Here is a 22,177-nt window from a genome sequence, read left to right as displayed (position 1 = left end):
TGAACTCGAAATTCGATATAAAGCCAAAAATAGTCAAACTCAAACCCCCACAGACAAAACCTGAAGCTCGGTCGTTGATGGCGGAACTATATTATTAGTCTGTACACACCACTACTCAAACAGACAGCAGAGTTCCAAAGTTAGCAAGCAACGATGACTTTTGCTCCAGCAACGATTCTCTCTTTCATTCTCCTTTTTTCAATGATTCTATCATCGTCTTCAGCAAAAGTAGTAGAAGAAGAATTTTCTGAGGAGTTGTTACTTAAACCCTTACCTGATCGTAAGGTTCTCTCACATTTTCACTTTCAAACCAAAGCTCCTATTCATCAAGATTCCTTCGCACGTCACCACCATCTCTTCCCCAAATCCATTGCTCAACTGGTGTGTGTGTATGCACTTTTCACTTTTCTCGCTAATTTTTTTTATTGTATGGTTAATTATGTTATTAGCATCGTTGTGCAGTAAGTGCGACTTATAAATCCCTCATCGTTATTAGTAAAAGGACCAATAAACTCGTTTTTTAAAGTGTAATGTCTTTCTCACATGTATTAAGTCCAATGTGGATATGATCCCCGACTCCCCCTTGTGATCCAACAATTACTAAAATTATCTTCAAGTTTGTTTTTGGTCTATATAGTCACTTTTTAGTTCGGACAATCAGCATGTTTTAACACCGTTTATGTTTGACCCCGAGACCGTTAACCTTCTACATAGAGTTCAAAGTTTTGTGCATAGCAAATGTCGTGCATAGCAATGTAATGTGTCCTAGGTCCATGACTGTTGTGTTCACGATGATTGGTTTTACCATCCAAAAAGCTTAGTGACGCAACTTGTTGTCCGCTTCCTTCCAATCATGTGTAATATTCATGTATATATATAAAATAATATATAAAAAATTGGTTTTATTTTGTTATATTCTGACTTCTCAAAAAACAATTCCTGAATATACTAATTAACATGTGGATTGGTGTTGGATGATCAGGTTAAGAAATATCACATTAAAGAAATGGAGTTATCTTTCACACAAGGTCGATGGAACTATGAAAGATGGGGTGGATTTGATACAATATCTAGCCAAAATGCAAAGCCTCCTGGTGTTGAATTGTGGGCAGTCTTTGATGTCCCTCCTAATCAGGTTGACGCTTCTTGGAAAAACTTAACCTATTCTCTGTCAGGTCTCTTTTGTGCTTCAATAAACTTCCTAGAGTCTTCTAGCTCTTATTCTGCTCCTAAATTGGCGTTTCAGTCAGCCTTCGGTAGTTTAAGATATGGTACATTGCCGTGCGAAGCTGTCTGTTAAGAGAATCTTACTCCATGGTTGAAACTTCTTCCTTGTCGAGACAAAGCTGGACTTTCAGCCTTAATGGATAGACCATCTATTTACGGGAGTTTTTATCATTCACAGCGATTGCACTTGACAGCATCCAGTGCTCCTGCAGATGGGTTAGATTCTGGAGTTATTCTAGAACAAACACTTACAGTTGTACTTCAGCCTAATGTTCAGAGAGCCGGTATGAGTTATCATGATGAAATAAAGATTCAACCAAGCTGGTCTTTAAGCTCAATATTTGGACAAAAAGTGAATGGAAGATGTGTTCTTGCTAAATCGAGTAATGTCTACCTACAAGTTGAGAGAGGTCTAGTCTCTCAACTTGAGAACCTCCAGAAGAATGCTGTGGCATATGATGCTAATGACAGAGGTACAGAAGTGTTGAGAAGGAATCTTGGCTTTGATTTATCTATTATGCCAGATAAGATTCATAGAGAACTGGGAAAGAGCTCCACAATTCTGAATGAATATTCGATCAAAGGGTACAATGATACCGAACAATTTGATTTAGGCATAACATGGAAGTATCCAGTTGTTTGGTCCTCCTCACATGCACCTTTCTATGCCAGTAGATTTTTAATGGGAAGTGGAAATGAAAGGGGTTCGATTGCAATATCCTTGAAGTCTACAGAATTGACCAAGAGCTTCATTGCAGCCAATAATGTTGAAGAGAAGTGTAAGTTACAAGTTAATGTTCTCCAAATTGTGCCTTGGTATATTAAGGTATACTATCATACCTTACAATTATTAGTAGATGGAAAGCCTCAAGCAGTCACAGACTTTGTTGAGAAAATGAGTGTTTCACCTTCTGAAGACAAAGTATCATCAGGAGTGATGGAGCTGATCCTCAGACTTCCTTGTGAGATTAAATCGGCTGTATTAAATATCGAGTTTGATAAGGTGTGTTCAAATTCTTATTTTCATTTGTATTTCTTTTTCTTCTTGATATTTACCTCACTTTTGACATTCTTTTGTTGGTCTGCATAGGGCTTCTTGCACATTGATGAATACCCTCCAGATGCTACTCAAGGACTTGATATCCCATCAGCAATAATAAGCTTTCCTGACTTCCATGCTGGTTTGCAATTTTCTGATGACTCTATAACCAAGTCGCCAATGCTGTCTAAATTCCAGGTTATTTGAATCTCTGTTCTTGTTTTGCTCATAACCCCAGTAAATGTAAGATTACTGTCATACTTATCAGTCTGGATCTTTAATGTAGGAAAAGAGCCCTGTTCTCTCATACACAGAAGTTTTACTCGTACCCGTGGCAACTCCTGATTTCAGTATGCCTAACATGGTCATTACAATTACTTGCATAGTTTTTGTATTGTATTTTGTATTCTTGATAAAGGTACTTCAAGGACGGGTTGGAGATGAGGAAATACTTTTGAAAAACAAAGGTAACTCTTGACTCTTGTTAGTCCCAATATCTTGGGGTACAAGTAATTATATTGTGTATACCAATAAGCGACCCTATTGATAGACAAGTTAGAACAGGACAAAACATGAGTTCTATTTTATACTCGAGGCATACTTAAAGTATAACAGAACTATACCTAGGGTTACCAACAAGTATATTTTGTTTCAGCTAAAAATGTGCAAAAAACTGAACGTCATCCCAATATGTCTCGAGTGCCTAAAGTATCCTCCCCTTGATAACCATGCCTGACCGCCCATCCTCCCTCGCCCCACCCACACACAAAAATCATCCTCACTTTTTATGATTCATTTTATTCTCTGTGTGTTAGTTTTCCAGATTGTTGCCTAATACATTGAATGATATATACTATTATCTGCAAAATGAGTATTACTATAATCTGTGGGAGTTTGTTGGGTAATGGTGATCCATGAATATGAATATATCTCTGTAATGCTGAAGTACTTAAATCAAATATATTTTTGTTTGGAATCCAAACTTTGATTGCTACATGTATTTCTGCTCCCGCCCTTTGTCTCCTTCCTTTTATTTTAGTATTCTTTCTCATGTTTATAGCATTAAAAAAAAAGTGCATGGTATGAATGAGCTACATAGCTTTAGTCTCCATATCTTTTTATTCGTACTCAGCTTCTGATAAAATGCATTTTTCTGCTTGTAGTTGCAACAAAAGTTGTGTTCCTTTGTCGAGCAATAAATAAATTGTCTGCGAGGCTAACGAGGAGATCATCAGAGTCCACACAACCACAACAGTCATCCTCATCATCTGTATTACTCCAAAATTGATTCTTAAATTACAATTAGTTGCAGGAATTGTTGTTGTATGGAAATACTGCTCGAAATGATACCATATAATTTGGTAGTATTTGGTGTATTATATTCCTCGATGCATCTTTCTTTGGCTTCATCAAGCCTTGGCTTGAGACTCCATAGGATTACCTTTTCGCTGCCTCTGTCTAACCATTTTTCTATGTGTTCTATTTATGAATGATGACAATTGACAACTGTATATTCTTATTAATTATTTTGGTTTTGATAAATAAAACTATAACCATTTCATTAAAATTGAATACATTTATCATTAATAACCACAAGAAGAAGATTGGACAAAAATGACGAAGAAGAAGCAAAGGAAGTGCAAGTTATCTTCAAAGTTTATCAAAATGTCTAAGGCCAAAAAATGAATTTGGACAAGTTGGAAATGATGTTTTGTAGAAATACTAGTACTGAAAGCAAGGATAATTTTACTGAGTGGATGCCTATCAAAAATACCAACTTCTTTTAAATACCTTGGGCTCCCTACTTTTATATACTTTGAATCAAATTTTCAATTTTATTACTGATAGAGTTTGGAACAAGTTAAGAGATTGAAGGAAAAAAAGTATCTCTTTTGCTGGTAAAATCACTTGTTCAAGATGCACGTATGGGTTGTGGCGACGTGGCAAAAATTTTAACACAGTTTGATTTTGAGCACATTTATTTATCACGGATTTTGATATTCAATAATTTAAAAGTTATTTTTTTGAGATTTGATATATAATAAAACAGAACCTATTTTATGTTTGTTTATCATTTTTTTTAAACAATTGTTTGGATACAATTACATAAAAGTTAATTTTTATTATAAAATTACCATGAAGGACACTAAAAATAGGGAAATACAAGGATAAGATTGGAATGTTGGTTTTTCTTCAAGATATATTTATTCAAAAATATATCTATCTAAAATGAGAAGCTACTCATTAATTATTTAAAAAAAAATCTCAAATCTAAGAGCTAAGATTAAGTCGAAAAAGAGTTTTTATCATCTCATTCAAGTCGTTTTTGAGATCAAATTAAAAAAAAAAAAGGCTAGGGCCCAGCCTACATAAAGCCCAAAACACTCTCTGAAGCTCGCTCGCACAGTGCGTTCATGGCGGAACTTCTGTAGCGTAGTAAAATCTGTACACATCCCTCACAGCAATAAGTTCCAAAGCTAGCAAGCAACGATGGCTGTTGCTTCAACTATGATCCTCGTTATCTCTCTTATTCTCTTTCTTCCGATTCTATCATCATCGGCTATAGTAGCAGAAGAAGAATTTTCAGAGGAATTGCTACTTAAACCCCTACCAGATCGCAAAGTTCTCGCGCATTTTCATTTCCAAACCGAAGCTCCTCCTATTCATGAAGACTCCTTCGCCCGTCATCACCATCTCTTCCCCAAATCCATTTCTCAGCTGGTGTGTCTACTGCACTTCCCTCTTTCTCATTTTAGGGTTAATTATGTGTTTACTTTCTATAATTATCACTAATTTTGTTTTCAATATCAACATTGAATACAAGATCTGATATGATACAAGAATGAAGATCGAAGATAGAATATATCATGATCGTTAAACCTTCGGCTATATCTTTAACTCTTCTATGAGTCGAGTCTGTGTAGGCTACACGAGATTACCTAGACTCTTGGGTTCGACAACCTTGTGCCGAGCAGAACCACTAGCTTCTCCGTTTGAATATCTACCAATCTAGAAATGTATAGTCACTGACTGTTAATGTTACTTATTGACTCAAATTCTACTGAGGTATCTAACATATGTATATGAATGACCGTTGACAAAGAGTTGAATGTCTAGCACCGTTGAGTAGAAGTTGTCTCGCCTTGACTGTGAGCATCAGTCTGCTTGTTAGATCATATATGTGCAATCCACTTTTAAGATGATGTCATAAACTGGATAAAGCACGGGATGTCATTCTAAACTGAATTGACCGTAAGTATTGTACAGTTCTGATACAAATATAGTTTACCCCTTAAATAGTTGGTTTGTTTCAGTAACTTTGCGCATTCACATTATGAAGGGATATGTATCTATGCGACTTTACAACAACAACCAAGCCTTTTTCCACTAAGTGGGGTCGGCTACATGGATAGAGATTTGACAAAGTTTTACGTTGGCTGTCGAGGCCTAACACAACCCTCTCCTTTTACCCGGGTTTGGGACCGGCCTTGGCAGGATTGTATCTATGCGACTTTGTGTAGATTTAATACATGTACAGAATGCAGTAGTAATACATTAATTTGCATCGATTCATTTAAGTTTTGTGGCTATGTTTTCTTCTCATCCATTTTGCCCTATGCTACTATGTAAAAAAGTGTTGATAAGAAACTGTCTTGTGCCTCTAAATTCTTACATATTCGCACAAAAGGGAAATCCTTTAGTTGTCACTGCATAATGGGACTTCTGGGTTTTATAAATTGATATTCTGGTTTTGATTTTCTTTGCTTATGTTTTAGTATTTAGTATATGCTATGCTTTTGTGTTTTTCCTGCGAATTATAGAAGCATTCTAATTTTTTTTTTCTTCCTGAATATACTAATTAACATGTGGATTAGTGTTGGATGGACAGGTTAAGAAATTTCACGTTAAAGCAATGGAGTTATCTTTCACACAAGGTCGATGGAACTATGAAAGATGGGGTGGATTTGATCCAATGTCAAGCCAAAATGCAAAGCCTCCTGGAGTTGAACTGTGGGCAGTCTTTGATGTCCCTCCACATCAGGTTGATGCTTCTTGGAAAAATTTAACCCATTCTCTGTCGGGTCTCTTCTGTGCTTCAATAAACTTCCTAGAGTCTTCTAGCTCTTATTCTGCTCCTAAATGGGCATCTCAGTCAGCCTTAGGTAGTTTAAGATATGGCTCACTGCCGCGCGAAGCTGTTTGCACAGAGAATCTTACTCCATGGTTGAAACTCCTTCCTTGTCGAGATAAAGCTGGACTTTCAGCCTTAATGGATAGACCATCTATTTACAGGAGTTTTTATCATTCACAACGATTGCACCTGACAGCATCCAAAGCTCTTGCAGATGGGTTAGAATCAGGAATTATTCTAGAACAAACACTTACAGTTGTACTTCAGCCCGATATTCAGAGAGCTGGTTTGAGCTCTCCCGATGAAATAAAGATTCAACCAAGCTGGTCTCTGAGCTCAATATTTGGACGAAAAATCAATGGTAGGTGTGTTCTTGCTAAGTCGAGTAATGTCTACCTTCAAGTGGAGAGAGATCTAGTCAATCAACTTGAGAATCTCCAGAAGAATACTGCTGCATATGCTGCTAATGACACAAGTATAGACGTTTTGAGAAGGAATCTTGTCTTTGAAGTATCTAATACGCCGGACAGGGTTCATAGAGAACTTGAAAAGAGCTCATCAATTCTGTATGAATATTCAATCAAAGAATACAATGACGCTGAACAATTTGATTTAAGCTTAACATGGAAGTATCCAGTTGTTTGGTCCTCCTCACATGCACCTTTGTATGCCAGTAGATTTTTAATGGGCAGTGGAAACGAAAGGGGTTCGATTGCAATATCCTTGAAATCTACAGAATTGACCAAGGACTTCATTGCAGTCAATAATGTTGAAGAGAAGTGTAAGTTACAAGTTAATGTTCTGCAAATTGTGCCTTGGTATATTAAGGTATATTATCATACCTTACAATTATTAGTAGATGAAAAGCCTCAAGCAGTCACAGACTTTGTTGAGAAAATGAGTGTTTCGCCTTCTGAAGACAAAGTATCACCAGGAGTGATGGAGCTGGTCCTCAGATTTCCTTGTGATATTAAATCTGCTGTATTAAATATAGATTTTGATAAGGTATGCTCAAATTCTTATTTTCATTTATATTTCTTTATCTTCTGGATAATTAACCCACTCTTTGTTTGATTGACAAACTCCAGAAGTTAATGTTAATAAACAGACTTAGAAATCTTAATAAGAAGATCATTATTTACTAAATAAATTAAACTGATAATGATATTATAGGAAAGTAGGAGAAGAACTTGCAAAATATATATTTGGCATACATATATGACCTTCTGAACTATTCAAAGTTGGGGTTAAAGTGGGTCAAGCTAAGTTAAGCCTGGCTTATCTTACCAGAATAAGCCCAGCTCAAACTTGTTTTGCTAAGTAAGCTCGTTTATTTTTATTCATACTTCGCTCATTAGGAGTTAATTGATATTGATGAGTTAGGCTTGAATCCTATGATTGATATATATATTTTTTTTAATTTAAATGAAAAATTGAATAAAGTTTTTATCTATCTAATCACAACAAAATTTAAAATGTCACATGCCTGCACAACATATCAAGCTGACTCACAACCTAATTACTTTTAAGCTCATTTCGTTAAATTGTGAGCCTAGCTTTTTGACTTCTTGCTCGACCAAAACTGACAATGTTGTAACTAGCTATTTTATTACACAAGAAGCTAGCTCCATAGAAGCTCAAGCCAAGACATCCTAACAGTGTTTGAATTCGAGTTAACATAAGGGTAGGTTCTCTAAGCACGCCACCTTTAAACCAGCCTGAGCTGAATGGATTATTGAAGAAGATATAGATCCTGTGAATCATTTATCTATTTATTTCTGATACAGGTTTCTTTCCATGAAGTGCTTCTTGCCTTGTTACTTGCCTAGTCACTCTTTGAGTGTTAGTTTGAGTGATGTTGACTTGGTTTAGATGTTTAGTATCATTTGCTGATACGATTGTGTCATAGCTCCGCCTGTTTAACCCTTTATCTTCTTTTTTTTTTTTTTTTTTATCCCGCCTTTTGATACACGAGTTAAAGAAACTGGGTTTTATTGAGCTGCTACCTGTTTATTGGCCCTAACTAAACATGAATGTAGGTATATGTAATCGCAGCATGAATGCGATGATCGTTTTTCTTTTCAATCGATATGGCATTAGAACCTATGTGTAGCTATGTATGTGATAAGTTCACTACAGACCATTTTAGGATGGCTGGAAAAATGATTTATGATAGAATATTATGACACGTTTGATTTATGTAGCTGATCCCACCTAGTGGGATAAGTCTTGGTGTTCTGACATGCTTTGTTGGTCTGCACATAGGGCTTCTTGCACATTGATGAATATCCTCCAGATGCCAACCAGGGATTTGACATCCCATCAGCAATAATAAGCTTTCCTGACTTCCATGCTGGTTTGCAATTTTCTAATGACTCTATAAGCAAGTCGCCAATGTTATCTAAATTACAGGTTATTTGATTCTACCACTTGTTTTTCTCATAACTCCAGTAAAATATAAGATTACCGTCATACCTAACAATGTGGATCTTTAATGCAGGAAAAGAGCCCTAGTCTCTCATACACAGAAGTTTTGCTCGTACCCCTAACAACTCCTGATTTCAGCATGCCTTACAACGTCATCACAATTACTTGCACAGTTTTTGCATTGTATTTTGGATCCTTGCTAAATGTACTCCGAAGACGAGTTGGAGAGGAGGAAAGACTTTTGAAAAACAAAGGTAACTCTTGACTCTTGTATTCTGTGTATGTTGGGACTAAAGTAATTCTATTGTATATGACACAACTGGTAGTGTTTAGTAGGCATGTTAGAACAGGACAAACCAAGAGTTCTATTTTATGCTTGAAGCATATTGAAATTGTAAATGAACTATACCTACTACCTAGGGTTACAAAGAAGTATAACGGCCCCCAAGCCCAACACACACACCACCCACCCATAAAAACATCCTCACCTACGACTCTCCTTGGGTTAATTTTCCAGATTAATGGCAAGTACTTGTGACAAACTAGACATGCAAGTTTAATAGCAAACTAAAAAAATGAGTTGTTCTTCTCTTATCCACATTCTACATGAGTTATTTTGGTGATGATGATCCATGACTCGTTTTTATACAACGCTGAAGCGTGTATGAATGTATGCGTGTGTATTTTGGCTTGGATAATTCGATCTAAACTTTGATTGCGACGTGTATTTCTGCTCCCACCCTTGGTCTCCTTCCTTTTGTTTTAGTATTCTTACTCTGATAGCCTTTATCTTTTATTCATGCTCAGATTCTAATATCTAGTATTTTTCTGCTTGTAGATGCAAACAAAGTTGTGTTCCTTCGTCGAATACTGAATAAATTAAGGGGAAGATCATCAGAGTCCACTCCACCACCACAACAGTCATCATCATCATCATCCTTCATTAATCCAAAATTGATTCTTAAAGTATTAATGGTTGCAGGACTTGCTGTTGTATGGCAATACTACTTGAAATGATACCATCCAACTTTGTAGTGTTAGATGTATTATATTCTGATCGAGTACAATTTATGTACAACAATATAGCTTTACTTCCACTGCCCATTGTACTTGATTTAATTTTTGTTATTCAATTGATCAAAGTCACACATGACTACATTTAACACGTGTAAACCAACAAATGGATTCTAATAGTACATCAGATTCAGTTTTTGTTCCTTTTTAATTGTCACATTTTGACATTTTACACAAACCAAGACAATTAACAATTGATACTACTTTTTATGCCATAAGCTATACTTTTACTATAATGATCTTATTAATTTAATATCTCATTTCATATATTTCTCTCTCCGCAATAAATAATTAAGGACAATATTGGTAAAACAACATTTAATATTGCATTGAACTTTGAAAGTGACAGTTAAATAGGAACAAAATTTTCTCCAACAAAAAGGAACGGAGGGAGTATTTGAAATAGCAACTTTTGACTAAATTTCTCATATACCACAAATGCCACTTTAATAATACAACTGGTTTGGTAGTACATCATCCGAGGCACCTCAAAATCAATGTTCTCTTCTTGTAAAAGCACATCATACAGATTGATGAATTTACAGCAATTACATAACTAAAAAGAAAAAACTAAAAGCTAAAGGCTTAAGTATAAGAGTGTACAATGGATTTGTAAAAAAAACTCTATACTTCAATTTTTTTTCTGCACTAAAGGATATGTTAAAAAAGACTACTGTTTTTTCTGAGATTTATCTAATCCTTTTGTAATTAGCTGCTACAATTGCCTCATCTTCTCTTATCCTCTTCACATTATTACTCGTGTAACTGCATGTAAACTGGCTGCGTGAAATGCTTCCAGAGAACTCATCGACTTTATCTCGAAGATCTGTCAAGAGTTCCATCGAAGTTGTTAATGTTGAAAACAAACCAAGTGTATAGAAGGGCTAAACTAAGAAATAGGAGTGCAAGATATAGAAAAATAGAGGGATCAGAATAAGAACATGCCTGACTTTTCCTCGTTTATTTTTAACTTCTTGAATTGGTTGACATCTTCAGACAGATACTTTCTCTTGCAGTTTAGACCATTCAAGATCTCACCTTTTGATAAGAACAAAGAACAATATTAATTAAAATGAATTTCAAATATAACTCACCTAGAAGTGTACCGAAATACCGACTTAAATTTGCAAAATGATACGTAGCAGACAATCATGCAATGCTGTTACTTATAATCATCAAATTGAATTTTGTTTGCTTTATATGTTGACCACTATTCTATAAGAAACGTTATTTCAAATGAGTTATAAATTCTTCACATATAAATGAAGACATATACCTGATTTGCTCTCTTTCAACTTTTTATTTTTGTGCAAGTTGATATCATCAAGTTGATTCCCTCTACTGCTATCTAATGCATGCTCAGTTTCTATCACCTTGCTAATCCCTTTTCGAAAATCTAGTGACTCATGTCCTCCTGCATAAGCACAACTCAATCTAGATTAGGAGTTTTCTATCACCTTGGTGATCATGTATAACAAATTTTAGATAATTTAGTCATTCACAGTCACAGACTTTCATTAAAATAAGATGATATGATGAAAAAGCAATCAACTTTCACTCATGTTATGTGAACTTTCAAGTTTCAATCTAATAGTTGTGAGACTTGTAAAATTTACCATTTATAAAAAGTTGACTAATAATAAGGTATACTTACACAAAACCTATTCCCTAAACTAATTTTCTTAGAAAGGGTGTATTAGCAGATATTCACGCCCCGCACACACAAAAAAGTGTAGTATCTCAAGGGATGTATGCTAATCTTAAACACCTTATGAATTGTAAAAATTGATATAACTTCATCAATTCTTGGTCCCAAAAATATTTGACCTAATGTAATCTGAATCTAGCTCATATAGTATTTTTCATACAACCCTTTCAATGTGAGACTTTAAACACACTTGCAAGCGCTTACAGTATCAGCGCTTATATGTAAGTTACTTCTTTAGCAAAAGATAAAACAAAGTTAAACGTTTTCCATGTGTAAACTACAAGTTGTGTTTTCATAAGCTATCTCAGAGAGCTTAAGGAAATAAGCTGAAAACAGTTTATGGACATGTCATAAGTTATTTCTATAAACTCTCCCAAACAGTTTTACAAGCATTTATAATAGCAGATAAGTTCAAATAAGAAAATCCAAATTCCAAAGAGCCTTAAAGTGTGAAATTCATTCTAAACTCAACCTTCAACTTCAACTTTTCAATGAGTAACATCATCAACCAATCACTAAAAAAATTTCAACAAAAACAAAAACCAAGAAAAAAATATAAAACTTGACAAACAATACCCTTGTTAACATCTTTGCCAGTAACAACAATAGCATCATGGTTACTTTTCCCAGTAGACAAACCTCTAGAAGAGAAGAAAGAAAGAAGAGAGTTCCAAGTAACAGAAGAAGAAATAAGATCAACTCCTCTACTTATAAAGTAACCATTCAACCTCAACGTTGATGGGTCTAACCCAAAAGCTATAGCTATGGAACCAAGATCAATTTTTTCATCATCACAAGTAACAAGTTCAACACTTTTTGACTTTGAGAGTGAAGGGCATAACAGTGATATCTTTGTTTCTCTGTTTCTCTTCCCCAACAACATTGATATGTCTTTCTAAACACCAACGTTAAACAAAACAAAATTTGTTTCAGAAGACACTCTTTGTTTCGAAGTTTCACTGTGTTTAATGTGTTTTTCTCTCGAACTGTCTACACAAAGTAAGATCCGAATAGGGTTATTGGGTCGGTGGGTCGGGTCATCGTTTTATTGGACATCAAGTATTTGACTTTAGGTTTTAGGTTCAATTTGAGAAAATAAACGGCTAAATCAGCACTTTAATATTTAAAAAATTTAGGGTACGTTAATTTAGTTTTTAATATTTGTAAAATGAAAATTCGCTCTCTTAAATAGAAAAAAATTAGTTAATTGTATTTTTTTTTACAAGGTTAAAAAAGAAAAATGCAAACAAAACTACAATCTACTGTACCAAGTTTCTACATAGTTTACTGTTATAGAGGTCCGATAAGACAAAAACCCTATAATCACAGTAAAGTACATAAAAGAAATTAATTTATTTCATTATCGCATAAACCATAACATATAACATGGTACCATAATACAAATTCAAAACACACAAAGAGAGTAAATATGTAGCTATATATGTAATGTAATACTCTCACACTCACACAATGACACAAACATTATTATTAGTATAGATAGGTCTATATAGATATCAATATCAATATAACACACAAAGAGCATGGCCACGATTACTTATCATGGAAGAGTACTTGGAGGTTTTTGAGCACAAATCTGATTATAGAGAATGAGAAATGATATTTGAACAACCATTTTTTACAACTTCTGTGATAACTTTATCTTTCATATTCACATTATCTTTTTACTTTCTCTCTTTATTGCTTTGGTTTTTGTGTCACTACCTCATTTCATTTGTAAAGTTTTGATTGTCACAAAAGTTGTCACATATATAAATGTTCAAATAACACAACTCATAGAGAATGCACGCATGAGGAAAAACCATGCACTTGTAATACAAAATCGGAGTATAAATTAGGATTATCTTTCCTCAGTTTGTAGTTACCTCTTCCTTCACCCTCATCAACACTATAGGCACCATTCGGAAATGCCACAACAATGAGAACTAAGACAAACGAAGTGGTGATAAACTTTGCCATAGTATAGCAATGTGATGGATAACTCACACTTTGTTATTTTTTTTCTCTAATCAATTTGTTTTGCAATGAAGAAATTGTCACCAAAATCACTCCAATTTATAGGACTATTGATTACCTTAAATGAGAAGTGAATCAATTAAATGTGTAATTGCGTGAGGGAAATGATTTTTGCAAAATTAGGGCATAAGATGGTGTGAAAACCGTGTGGTGTGGAGCCATGGTGTTAAATATATTAACATGTGGTTTCCTTTTAGGGCTGTGGGTTAAGGTTGACTAGCTAATTAATTGAACAAAAGGAATAATAAATAGTGTCATTTGAGGTAAATGATAGAGTTGAGTATTTTGACTAGCTAATTTTTATGAGGGAAGGTGGATTAGCTAATTAAAATTATGGTTAAATATTTTTTTCGATCCTTATAAATATGTTAAATTTTCGTTTTAATTCCTCTAAAAAATTTCATCTTCACTTTTGATCTCTCCTTTAAAGTAAACTCATATTTAGAATTCATATTTTTTTAATAGAATTTTGCAGAAAAATTTATAATATTATAATAAGAATCTCTCCAAAAAAAATTAAAATTTTTAAATAAAACATGAATTTAATATAAATTTTAATATTTTTGTAGGTGAAAAATTCATATTTAATTTATGTTTTGATAAAAAATTATAATTTTTTTTTTTTGGAGTGATTTTTACAATATTCTACATATGTCTGCACAATTTCATTAAAAAATACAAAAATTTACTCAAACATAGGGATCAAAAGTAGTGATTGAAAAATTTATAGAGATTAAAAGTGAAAGAAAAGTTTTATAGGGACTAAAATGAAAAGTTGGTATATTTATAGAGACCAAAAATATATTTAACCCTAAAAATTATACATTTGGTTAACCAAATTGAAATTTTAAAGTGATGTCCTTTGGGTCATTTAAATAGTTGTATTCACTTTTCCTTAAAAAAAAACAAGGTTAAATATGTTTTTGGTCCCTATAAATATACCAACTTTTCGTTTTAGTCCCTCTAAAATTTTCCTTCAACTTTTGGTCCCTATAAAATTTTCAATCACTACTTTTGGTCCCTATGTTTAAGTTAATTTTTGTATTTTTTTTTAATAAAATTGTGCAGAAAAGTGTAGAATATTGTAAAAATCTCTCCCAAAATAATTCAGATTTTTCTAACAAAACATAAATTAAATATGAATTTTTAACCATAAAAAATGTAAAAATTCATATTTAATTCATGTTTTGTTAAAAAAATCTTGAAATGGAGTGATACTGGTTCCGCTCAAAGTACTTGTTCGGGTGCGTTTGATTTGCTAAAAAATAAAGGACAGGACAGAACAACTCTAGTTGTCCAGTGTTTGATTTGTAAAACTGTTTCAGGTACAGGACAAATTGGAGGCAAGGGACAGGACAAAAACTCATATTTTTGTCCCTCACCAAACCACAGCACAACTTTTTGTCCCACGTACAAGTTGTCTAAAATACCAAAATAGCATTTTGTCCCTCAAAAATCGTATAAAACAAAATTACTCAATGCCATAAAAAATTTGTCCTGTGCTGTTCTGCCTTGTGTTGTACTGTTCTGTCCAGTACTTGCTGTTTTGCAAACCAAACACACCCGAAATGTCTATTACTAAACTTCCTTCAACAAGTGGTGCTTCAATAAAATTCATAGCAAGAAGTTCTTTTCTTGGCAAGCAAGCAAACCAAAAGGAAAGAATCAGAATGAGAATGAGAATGTTGAAGGCAAAAGAAACAAATAAAAGGAAAAGGAAGAAAAATCCAGAATTTTGTTATATGTTTTCTCACATTTTCTTGTAATGGACACACTAGAAGAATCATCTTCCATAGCATTTCATTCTTCTATTTGCTTGCATGATTGGTTTTCCTTCAAGTCACTAGAAGAGTTGTAAACAGATTTATACTCAACATCTCATAGCTTCCTTAGCTACCTTCTATTTTCTTTGGCACTTGTAAAAGGTATTTCTATTATAAAATTTTCATGCAACCCTTTTTTTTTAATTTTTGTTTTACTCCATATTTTTGAAAATCCTTCATCTTTCATGTAACATGTAATACTAATAATTTTGGTGTCATATGATTTGTATGTATTTGTCACATTCTATCATTTTATTTTTGTAGAAATGGCTGTTCCAAAAGTGAATGAAAAGTTGATTGAAGACCTTGAAGAAATGGGATTTCCACATGCAAGGGCAACAAGAGCACTCTATTATTCTGGTACATATTAAAATCAGGAGCTTCTATTAACAACTTGTGTTTCCTTATTACATACTTAAGAATTGTGCTTCTTGTACATATTTCCTTAAACACAAATGTTTTGATTTACTAGGCAACACCAGCTTAGAGGATGCTATATCTTGGATGGTTGATCATGAGAATGACACAGATATTGATGAGATTCCATTGGTACTTTCACACCCTCATTTTTTCTTCTTTTTATATTTCTTCAAGGTATTTGTTTTTAAGTTTTTCAAAAGATGCATATAGATCTCTTTAAGTAATTGCAAAACAAAAACAATCACTTTAATCCAAAACTTTGATTTGCATTAGTCTAATTTGTTAAAATTTTAACAGGTAGATGTAGACATTGATATTGATACCTCTCCATCATTCCCTATTACAGAAGAAATGAGAATGAAAGCACAGTATTTAAGGTTTTGTGATCCCTCTCTCTACTATCAGAGAGATTGTTACATATTTTTTTTCTTTTGGTTGTCTATGCAGCACCAACACTACACTAGCATTTGTTAATTACATATAATCACTTCAATTTTTTCAAGTTATTATCGGTGTTTACATGTCCGTGTTTATGTCGTGTCCGGTTCTTAGAATTTGGCATTGGTCTAACCCAACCCCTATAAAACCGGCTTGTAGAGTGACAATATTGTCTCTACTTATAAAATTATATTCAAACCTTAGCTCATTCATTTTGGGACTCTTGACGGTCTGTGTCTATATTGGTATTTCATACTTTTCCGTATTCTCTATAATATTTAAGTGTTGCAGGGAACAAATGCGCGAGAGGAAAAAGAATGAAGAAAAAATAATGGAAAGAGAAAGGGAAAAGGTACCTTAATTTTATTAACTTCTTCACACATTATTTACAACTACTTATCTCTTATTGTTTCTTTCTCCTCCCTATATTTGCTTCATCACATTATACTGTGATTGTGTTAGAAAGAAATTACAAATATGATAAACAAATGCAAATGAAACGGATGAATTTACCAAAGTCTTAGGTATTCATCATAGGTATATGGTAGGAACTAACTTTTACTAATAAAACAATGAAGACTACTTCTATAGCATTTTGTTTGTTCCATCATCTTCTAATAGTTCTTTTTCAATAGCTGCATTTCAAATTTCTGGATCGTGATATCTCAGTGTTGTTAACCGCGGATTGCCAAAAATAGTGGTTTGTTCAAATTCTGTTACACAACAGTGATATAGCGCCATATACCTGCTATTTGACAATATTTTGGACTAAATAGCATATGGTGAAACAATAACGATTTTTTTCAAATTCCGCTACGCTATAGTCTATAGTGCTATGCTGCTGCTATATATGGCCGCCACTATTTAATAACATTGTGATGCATATTTCAAAGAGACATCTTTTCTCAGCTCCAAAAATATACAAGTTGCGCTATTTTCATAGTATAGCCAATAAGCATGCAGTTACTATGATTTTAATTAATTCTGGTTTCATCTCTAGCAGTTATCCCTTAAACATTCTAGCATAGATTTTCATTATCTTTTCAATGGTATGATTTTAGGAGAGGATTCAATCAGGTAAGAAACTCCTTGAGGCAAAGCGGATTGCAGAAGAAAATGAAAGAAAACGGTATCTCGATGATTACTAGTTGCTTCTTTTCTGTTATTTTTTTTTGTAAGGAAATTATTCATGAATGCCCTATTATCAGGAATTTATCCTTGAGAAAAGCAGAAAAAGAAGAAGAACAAAGAGCTAGGAGTGACATCCTCAAGAAGCTAGAGCAGGATAAGGTATAGAACTGATTTTCCAAATATTTCTTTAAGAGTGTGAATCACTATTTTTGATCTAGTATATTGTGTTTGACAAATTTCATTTTCAAATTCATTTTAAGTTTGCACCTGTTCTTTGATTGGCCTATTCGAGCTTATCTAGTATCATAAGCACTTGTGAGACTACTTGAGAGTGCTTATGGAAACAGATATACATGTCCATAAGTTGTTTTGAGTTTATTTTCATAAGCTCTTCACCTCAGAATAGCTTATTTTCATAAACTCTACATAATAGCTTCTTCTAACTATGTCAACCTCTTGGTATCCTGAATGTTAAAATGGTTTCTTTTTTTGTATACCTTTGCCTTTACAGTTAAATAGAAGGTCTATACTTGGATTACCTTTAGAAAGTCAAGCAAATGTGAGATCACCAGCCATTGTGATAAAGCAAGAAAAGGTATGAACAACATCTGTTTTCATTTTATATTGGATTCTCAATCTGATATTCAATCTTGTTTTCAGTTTCCTATTGAGATTGTGTTATCTAAATCGACATTTCAATGGAACTTGCAGATTTCAAAGCCTGTTTATACAACCACAAAAGTTGAGCACTTAAGAGAATGTTTGAGGTCTCTCAAGCGTGAACACAAGGTGAAACACTATCATCTAGACACTCCAAAACTCATGTGTATCAATCTACACAAGTTTACAACAATGAAAGACCACACTTAAACATAACTCTTGGCATGGTAGATTTTGTATGAGTTTAATGATATATGATAATTGATCTACGAAGCATCGAAACCGACATGGATATTGGACATGACACAACATTATACTGACACGTCGACACCGTGTTGGTGCTTCATAGGAACTGATGAGTAGTCAACACATCCTGAAAAGACATGTTAGTTGTTGTTGTCGGTACATAGTATTTAATATTAATTTAACAATATTCAAATTCTCTATAGGGTGAGGATGCAAGAATCAGAAGGGCCTTTGAAACACTTCTAGTGTATGTTGGAAATGTTGTCAAGAATCCTAATGAAGAAAAATACAGGAAGATTAGACTGAGCAATCCATTATTCCAAGTAAGACATTTTCCAAAACAAAACATTTGTGTTTGATCATGCATATAATAATGTACACATTTGTCTACAAGAAAACACCATATGCATTTGAAACAGTGTTTAACATGTAGTATCAAGATTGGCTTTAAATTATTTCTTCCACATTTCTTTAACAGGATAGAGTTGGAAGTTTATATGGAGGTGTAGAGTTTCTTGAGCTATGTGGTTTTGAGAGAACGGGTGATTTCTTGTATCTTCCTAGTGAAAAGGTTGACATGGAACTACTAAGTTCAGCTGGTTTTGTCTTAAATTCTGCAATGACAAATCCTTACTTTGGACTTTTAAGTACTTGCTAACTCATTATTATTGATTTAGTTTTGAAAGTGGATTATTACATTGGCATGTATAATGTTAAATGATTCTTTTGACTGAATGCATAGTTAAATGTTGCAATAGAGTGAATGCAACTTTTTTTTTTTACTTAACATCACAGTTATTTTTTAACGTTGTAGGTTTTAAATTGAACATGCCTAAAAAAAAGTTTTAAATTGAACAGTCTTTTCAATTTATTGTATTGATCATTCACGTTTATTATTTTTTTCCATTTTTCATTCTTCGGTTCAAATTATCATTAAGCACATTCGTAATAAACTACGAATTTGTTTAAATATCAACTACTAATTTGTAAATCAACTAGAAAACTTCTTTTTTTTTCCTTACGTGGATCCCCTATTCTTGAAGAATCAAATCGGTATGACTAAACCAAATACACGATTTAAGAGCTAACATACGTATTCGAACAAAAATATCTTTTTGTGTGAGAACTCATGTTTGATAACCCCAAAATTAAGTTTTTGACAACGTGACTTTGGGATGCATAGTCTCCTAAGAAATTTTTCCACCAAACGTGTGAATGAGAACAAAATTACCTTGGAAAGGCTTGAGTAACATTTTTCCTTCTTCAAGTTTGCCAAACACCAATTTTATTATTTCTTCAAGTTTAGCAACTTACACCTACTAGTATTTGATCAAAAAACTAATTCCACATATTTAGTTTCTCTTGTAAATAAAGGGTAAATTTGTAAATTTCCTATTTTTCCAACATGCTTTAACAAACATGTTTCCTTAAATATACCCTGGCTTTGAATTTCACACTACGAAGGATTCACAACAGCATAATGTCCAACGCGTAAAACTAGGAAAATGGTTATGGGTATTTTTATTTTTATTTTAAATTAAGTGTAAATGACAAAATTGTCCTTTAATTTTAAGTGTTTTATAATAGTGGAATTTGGTCTTTTAGTCAAATACTACTGGGTGTAGGTTGCTAACTTGCACCTTAATATTTTTAAGTGAGTGTAAGTTAACAGCCCCATATATATATATATATATATATATATATATATATATATATATATATTCAACCACTTTCTTCCCTTTCAATCGATTTTCTTTCTCATACGCATGGGTCACGAAACAAACCCATGACGACATGTTTAAAGGGACCCAAAACTCTTACTGGGCTAATTAATTATTGATTTTGTTACACTTTTTATTCTTGCATTGGACATTCATCTTATCATTTATATTTATTTTTATGATATTATTATAATTTTAATTTTAAATAAATTCAATCTAATATACTGACACGTATTCATGTACATAAACTTATAAAACTTATTTAATACCTAACCCGAGCAACGCCGGTCTCTAAACTACTCCCTCCGTCTTAAAATATAGAGTAAAAAAAACTCATTTTCTTTGTCCCAAAATATAAGCAAAAAAGACAAACTTTTATTCTATTTAATCTTGTTTTTAAAAAAATTATCTTTTCCAGTAAAAACTTTTTCTTATTCTCATGAAATTAAATGCAAATTACATTTAATTTTCTCTCTCTTTTATTTTTTCCATAACCAATTGCCAATGAAAATTATTTTTACATATTTCCATGAAACTTATTATAAAGAAAACACACAAAAACTATGCTACAAATTCTTATACTTTAATTTTCTTAATAAGTGTGATTTTTATTTTTTAGCTTATAATTTAGAATGGAGGAGTAGTTAGATTTGCAATTCACAAAGTTCAAAAACTTTCCCTCCATCTATCACAAAAAAAAAAAAAAAAAAAAAAAAAAAAAAAAAAAAAAAAAAGCTTTCCCTCCAATTCCGTTAACATGAAATAACAGACTAGAGAGATAAACTCAGCAACCAACTAGAGAGAGAAAGATAACTGAAAAACACTGCAGATTTTCCCTCTCTTTCAATGGATGATTCCGAACCTGAATTTCAAGTTCCTGCCAGAAAAGAACTTGATATCATAAAGAACTACTTCAATGTCGAATCCGAGTTCATCGCCGCAGCAGACTTCTTCACAAGCTTTCGTGACATTCTTTTTCGCAATCTTGCTGTTTCTGTAATCGTCAAGGTCAGTCATCATTTTGAGCTTTGTTTTCTTGAAGTTTGTTCAGATGTGTTAGATTCTTCTCCCGCTTTGTGTAAATTTGTTATAATTGTTTGTGTTCAATTTCAACTTGTAGTTAATTTTTCTTATCAATTTGTAGTTGATTTAGTTTCTGAATCATATGGTTGCTGTGCTGATTTTTTGTTACATTCAGTTCTCGAGGAGTGATGATCCTGATTCATTTATTCCGTACCTTGTGATGAACTATTTCAATCTTTTCAAATCGCAGCACAAATTGAATCTGGAGGTAATATTGTTCGTATATGTATATTGTTTTTGACTTATTTCTGTGTTGAAACTGAAAACTCTCTTTCGTTTTCATAAGGACGTGGAAGGTCGTACTGAGACTGAAAGAGTTCGTTTGATCGCTGTCTCTTGTCTCACCATATCTGCCAAGATGAGGACAAATTCCTTCTCCGTTGATCGGTTTTTGGAAAACCTATATGTACGTGTCAATTTACTTCGGATTTTAAGTTATGGTTAAATATGTTTGTTATCGCTATTAAATTATTGCAGAATTTTCAAATTTATTGATCTCAAACATTTATCTGTTTTTAGACTCTCATGGAAGACTAAAAATCGATAAAGTGTATATAACTACTCGACAATAACACCAATTTTCTAAACTCTAATTTATGGTTGTATAGCAATTTATGAAAGAACAGCGAATTGGTACTCTACAATACTTAGTTTTTACAGACTGAATTGGTACTCTGTGACTGGTTTTTCGCTAAGAGACGATGGAAAAGAAACATTTCGGTTCCTAAAACTAAATAAATTTATATTCCAATAGAGCATTGATTTTAAATTCACTAAATGAACTTACTGGTTGCACAGAGGGACATGAATGTGAGGATAACTCCGCCGATGGTAATGAGAATGGAGCTTCTCATTCTCCAAGAACTTCAATTGCCAATGAGATCAGTGACTGCCTTCTGCTTTCTGAACTACTATTACCCTTATTTCAAAAAATTCTGTGGTTTTAAACGCCATAGCATTAATGAGATCATAGTTCAAGCTCAAGGAGGTAAACAGAATTTTCTATGCATTAAT

General features: G+C 33.1%; 4 protein-coding genes across 6 annotated transcripts; 3 read left to right on the top strand and 1 right to left on the bottom strand.

Moving 5' to 3' along the window:
* Window positions 1-987: 987 nt before the first annotated feature.
* LOC25500342 (GPI transamidase component PIG-T) lies at window positions 988-3,738 on the top strand. The gene is made up of 4 exons (XM_039828699.1): window positions 988-2,230; window positions 2,318-2,464; window positions 2,553-2,733; window positions 3,430-3,738. The coding sequence occupies exons 1-4, from the start codon at window positions 1,364-1,366 to the stop codon at window positions 3,552-3,554; spliced, it is 1,320 nt and encodes a 439-aa protein (XP_039684633.1). The 5' UTR covers window positions 988-1,363; the 3' UTR covers window positions 3,555-3,738.
* Window positions 3,739-4,638: 900 nt separating this feature from the next.
* Window positions 4,639-9,998, top strand: LOC25500341 (GPI transamidase component PIG-T). Of its 3 annotated transcripts, none has more exons than XM_013588717.3 (5): window positions 4,639-4,987; window positions 6,156-7,403; window positions 8,664-8,810; window positions 8,899-9,079; window positions 9,664-9,998. In XM_013588717.3, exons 1-5 carry the CDS (start codon window positions 4,757-4,759, stop codon window positions 9,840-9,842), a joined length of 1,986 nt encoding a protein of 661 aa, XP_013444171.2. In that variant the 5' UTR covers window positions 4,639-4,756; the 3' UTR covers window positions 9,843-9,998. The 3 variants fall into 3 exon arrangements, with proteins under 3 accessions (XP_013444171.2, XP_024628514.2, XP_024628515.2); XM_024772746.2 differs by having other exon boundaries at window positions 4,851-4,987; window positions 6,142-7,403; XM_024772747.2 differs by lacking the exon at window positions 4,639-4,987 and adding an exon at window positions 5,047-5,518.
* Window positions 9,999-10,329: 331 nt separating this feature from the next.
* LOC25500340 (uncharacterized) lies at window positions 10,330-12,577 on the bottom strand. Its single transcript, XM_013588716.3, has 4 exons — window positions 12,184-12,577; window positions 11,176-11,313; window positions 10,845-10,937; window positions 10,330-10,725 (listed from the first exon to the last, which is right to left on the bottom strand). The coding sequence occupies exons 1-4, from the start codon at window positions 12,488-12,490 to the stop codon at window positions 10,589-10,591; spliced, it is 675 nt and encodes a 224-aa protein (XP_013444170.1). The 5' UTR covers window positions 12,491-12,577; the 3' UTR covers window positions 10,330-10,588.
* Window positions 12,578-15,383: 2,806 nt separating this feature from the next.
* Window positions 15,384-19,146, top strand: LOC25500338 (UBX domain-containing protein 1). Its single transcript, XM_013588714.3, has 11 exons — window positions 15,384-15,566; window positions 15,729-15,824; window positions 15,937-16,013; window positions 16,182-16,261; window positions 16,614-16,674; window positions 17,384-17,451; window positions 17,531-17,612; window positions 17,965-18,048; window positions 18,165-18,242; window positions 18,563-18,682; window positions 18,838-19,146. The coding sequence occupies exons 2-11, from the start codon at window positions 15,731-15,733 to the stop codon at window positions 19,015-19,017; spliced, it is 924 nt and encodes a 307-aa protein (XP_013444168.1). The 5' UTR covers window positions 15,384-15,566; window positions 15,729-15,730; the 3' UTR covers window positions 19,018-19,146.
* Window positions 19,147-22,177: the final 3,031 nt, after the last annotated feature.

Source organism: Medicago truncatula, chromosome 8 (assembly GCF_003473485.1).
Source record: "Medicago truncatula cultivar Jemalong A17 chromosome 8, MtrunA17r5.0-ANR, whole genome shotgun sequence".
NCBI classification, from domain to species: Eukaryota; Viridiplantae; Streptophyta; class Magnoliopsida; order Fabales; family Fabaceae; genus Medicago; species Medicago truncatula.
This window is presented reverse-complemented; position numbering and strand designations above follow the sequence as displayed.

Excerpts from the sequence above, each read along its gene's own strand:
- LOC25500342 (XM_039828699.1), top strand. The coding sequence starts at position 1,364 with ATGGATAGACCATCTATTTACGGGAGTTTTTATCATTCACAGCGATTG. Across the intron at positions 2,231-2,317 it reads TAAATATCGAGTTTGATAAG|GGCTTCTTGCACATTGATGA; the intron begins GTGTGTTCAAAT and ends TGGTCTGCATAG. Across the intron at positions 2,734-3,429 it reads AATACTTTTGAAAAACAAAG|TTGCAACAAAAGTTGTGTTC; the intron begins GTAACTCTTGAC and ends TTCTGCTTGTAG.
- LOC25500341 (XM_013588717.3), top strand. The coding sequence starts at position 4,757 with ATGGCTGTTGCTTCAACTATGATCCTCGTTATCTCTCTTATTCTCTTT. Across the intron at positions 7,404-8,663 it reads TAAATATAGATTTTGATAAG|GGCTTCTTGCACATTGATGA; the intron begins GTATGCTCAAAT and ends GTCTGCACATAG. Across the intron at positions 8,811-8,898 it reads CAATGTTATCTAAATTACAG|GAAAAGAGCCCTAGTCTCTC; the intron begins GTTATTTGATTC and ends TCTTTAATGCAG.
- LOC25500340 (XM_013588716.3), bottom strand. The coding sequence starts at position 12,490 with ATGTTGTTGGGGAAGAGAAACAGAGAAACAAAGATATCACTGTTATGC. Across the intron at positions 11,314-12,183 it reads TGGCAAAGATGTTAACAAGG|GAGGACATGAGTCACTAGAT; the intron begins GTATTGTTTGTC and ends GTGCTTATGCAG. Across the intron at positions 10,938-11,175 it reads GTTGAAAGAGAGCAAATCAG|GTGAGATCTTGAATGGTCTA; the intron begins GTATATGTCTTC and ends TCTTATCAAAAG.
- LOC25500338 (XM_013588714.3), top strand. The coding sequence starts at position 15,731 with ATGGCTGTTCCAAAAGTGAATGAAAAGTTGATTGAAGACCTTGAAGAA. Across the intron at positions 17,452-17,530 it reads GAAGAAAATGAAAGAAAACG|GAATTTATCCTTGAGAAAAG; the intron begins GTATCTCGATGA and ends CCCTATTATCAG. Across the intron at positions 18,049-18,164 it reads TTGTGATAAAGCAAGAAAAG|ATTTCAAAGCCTGTTTATAC; the intron begins GTATGAACAACA and ends TGGAACTTGCAG.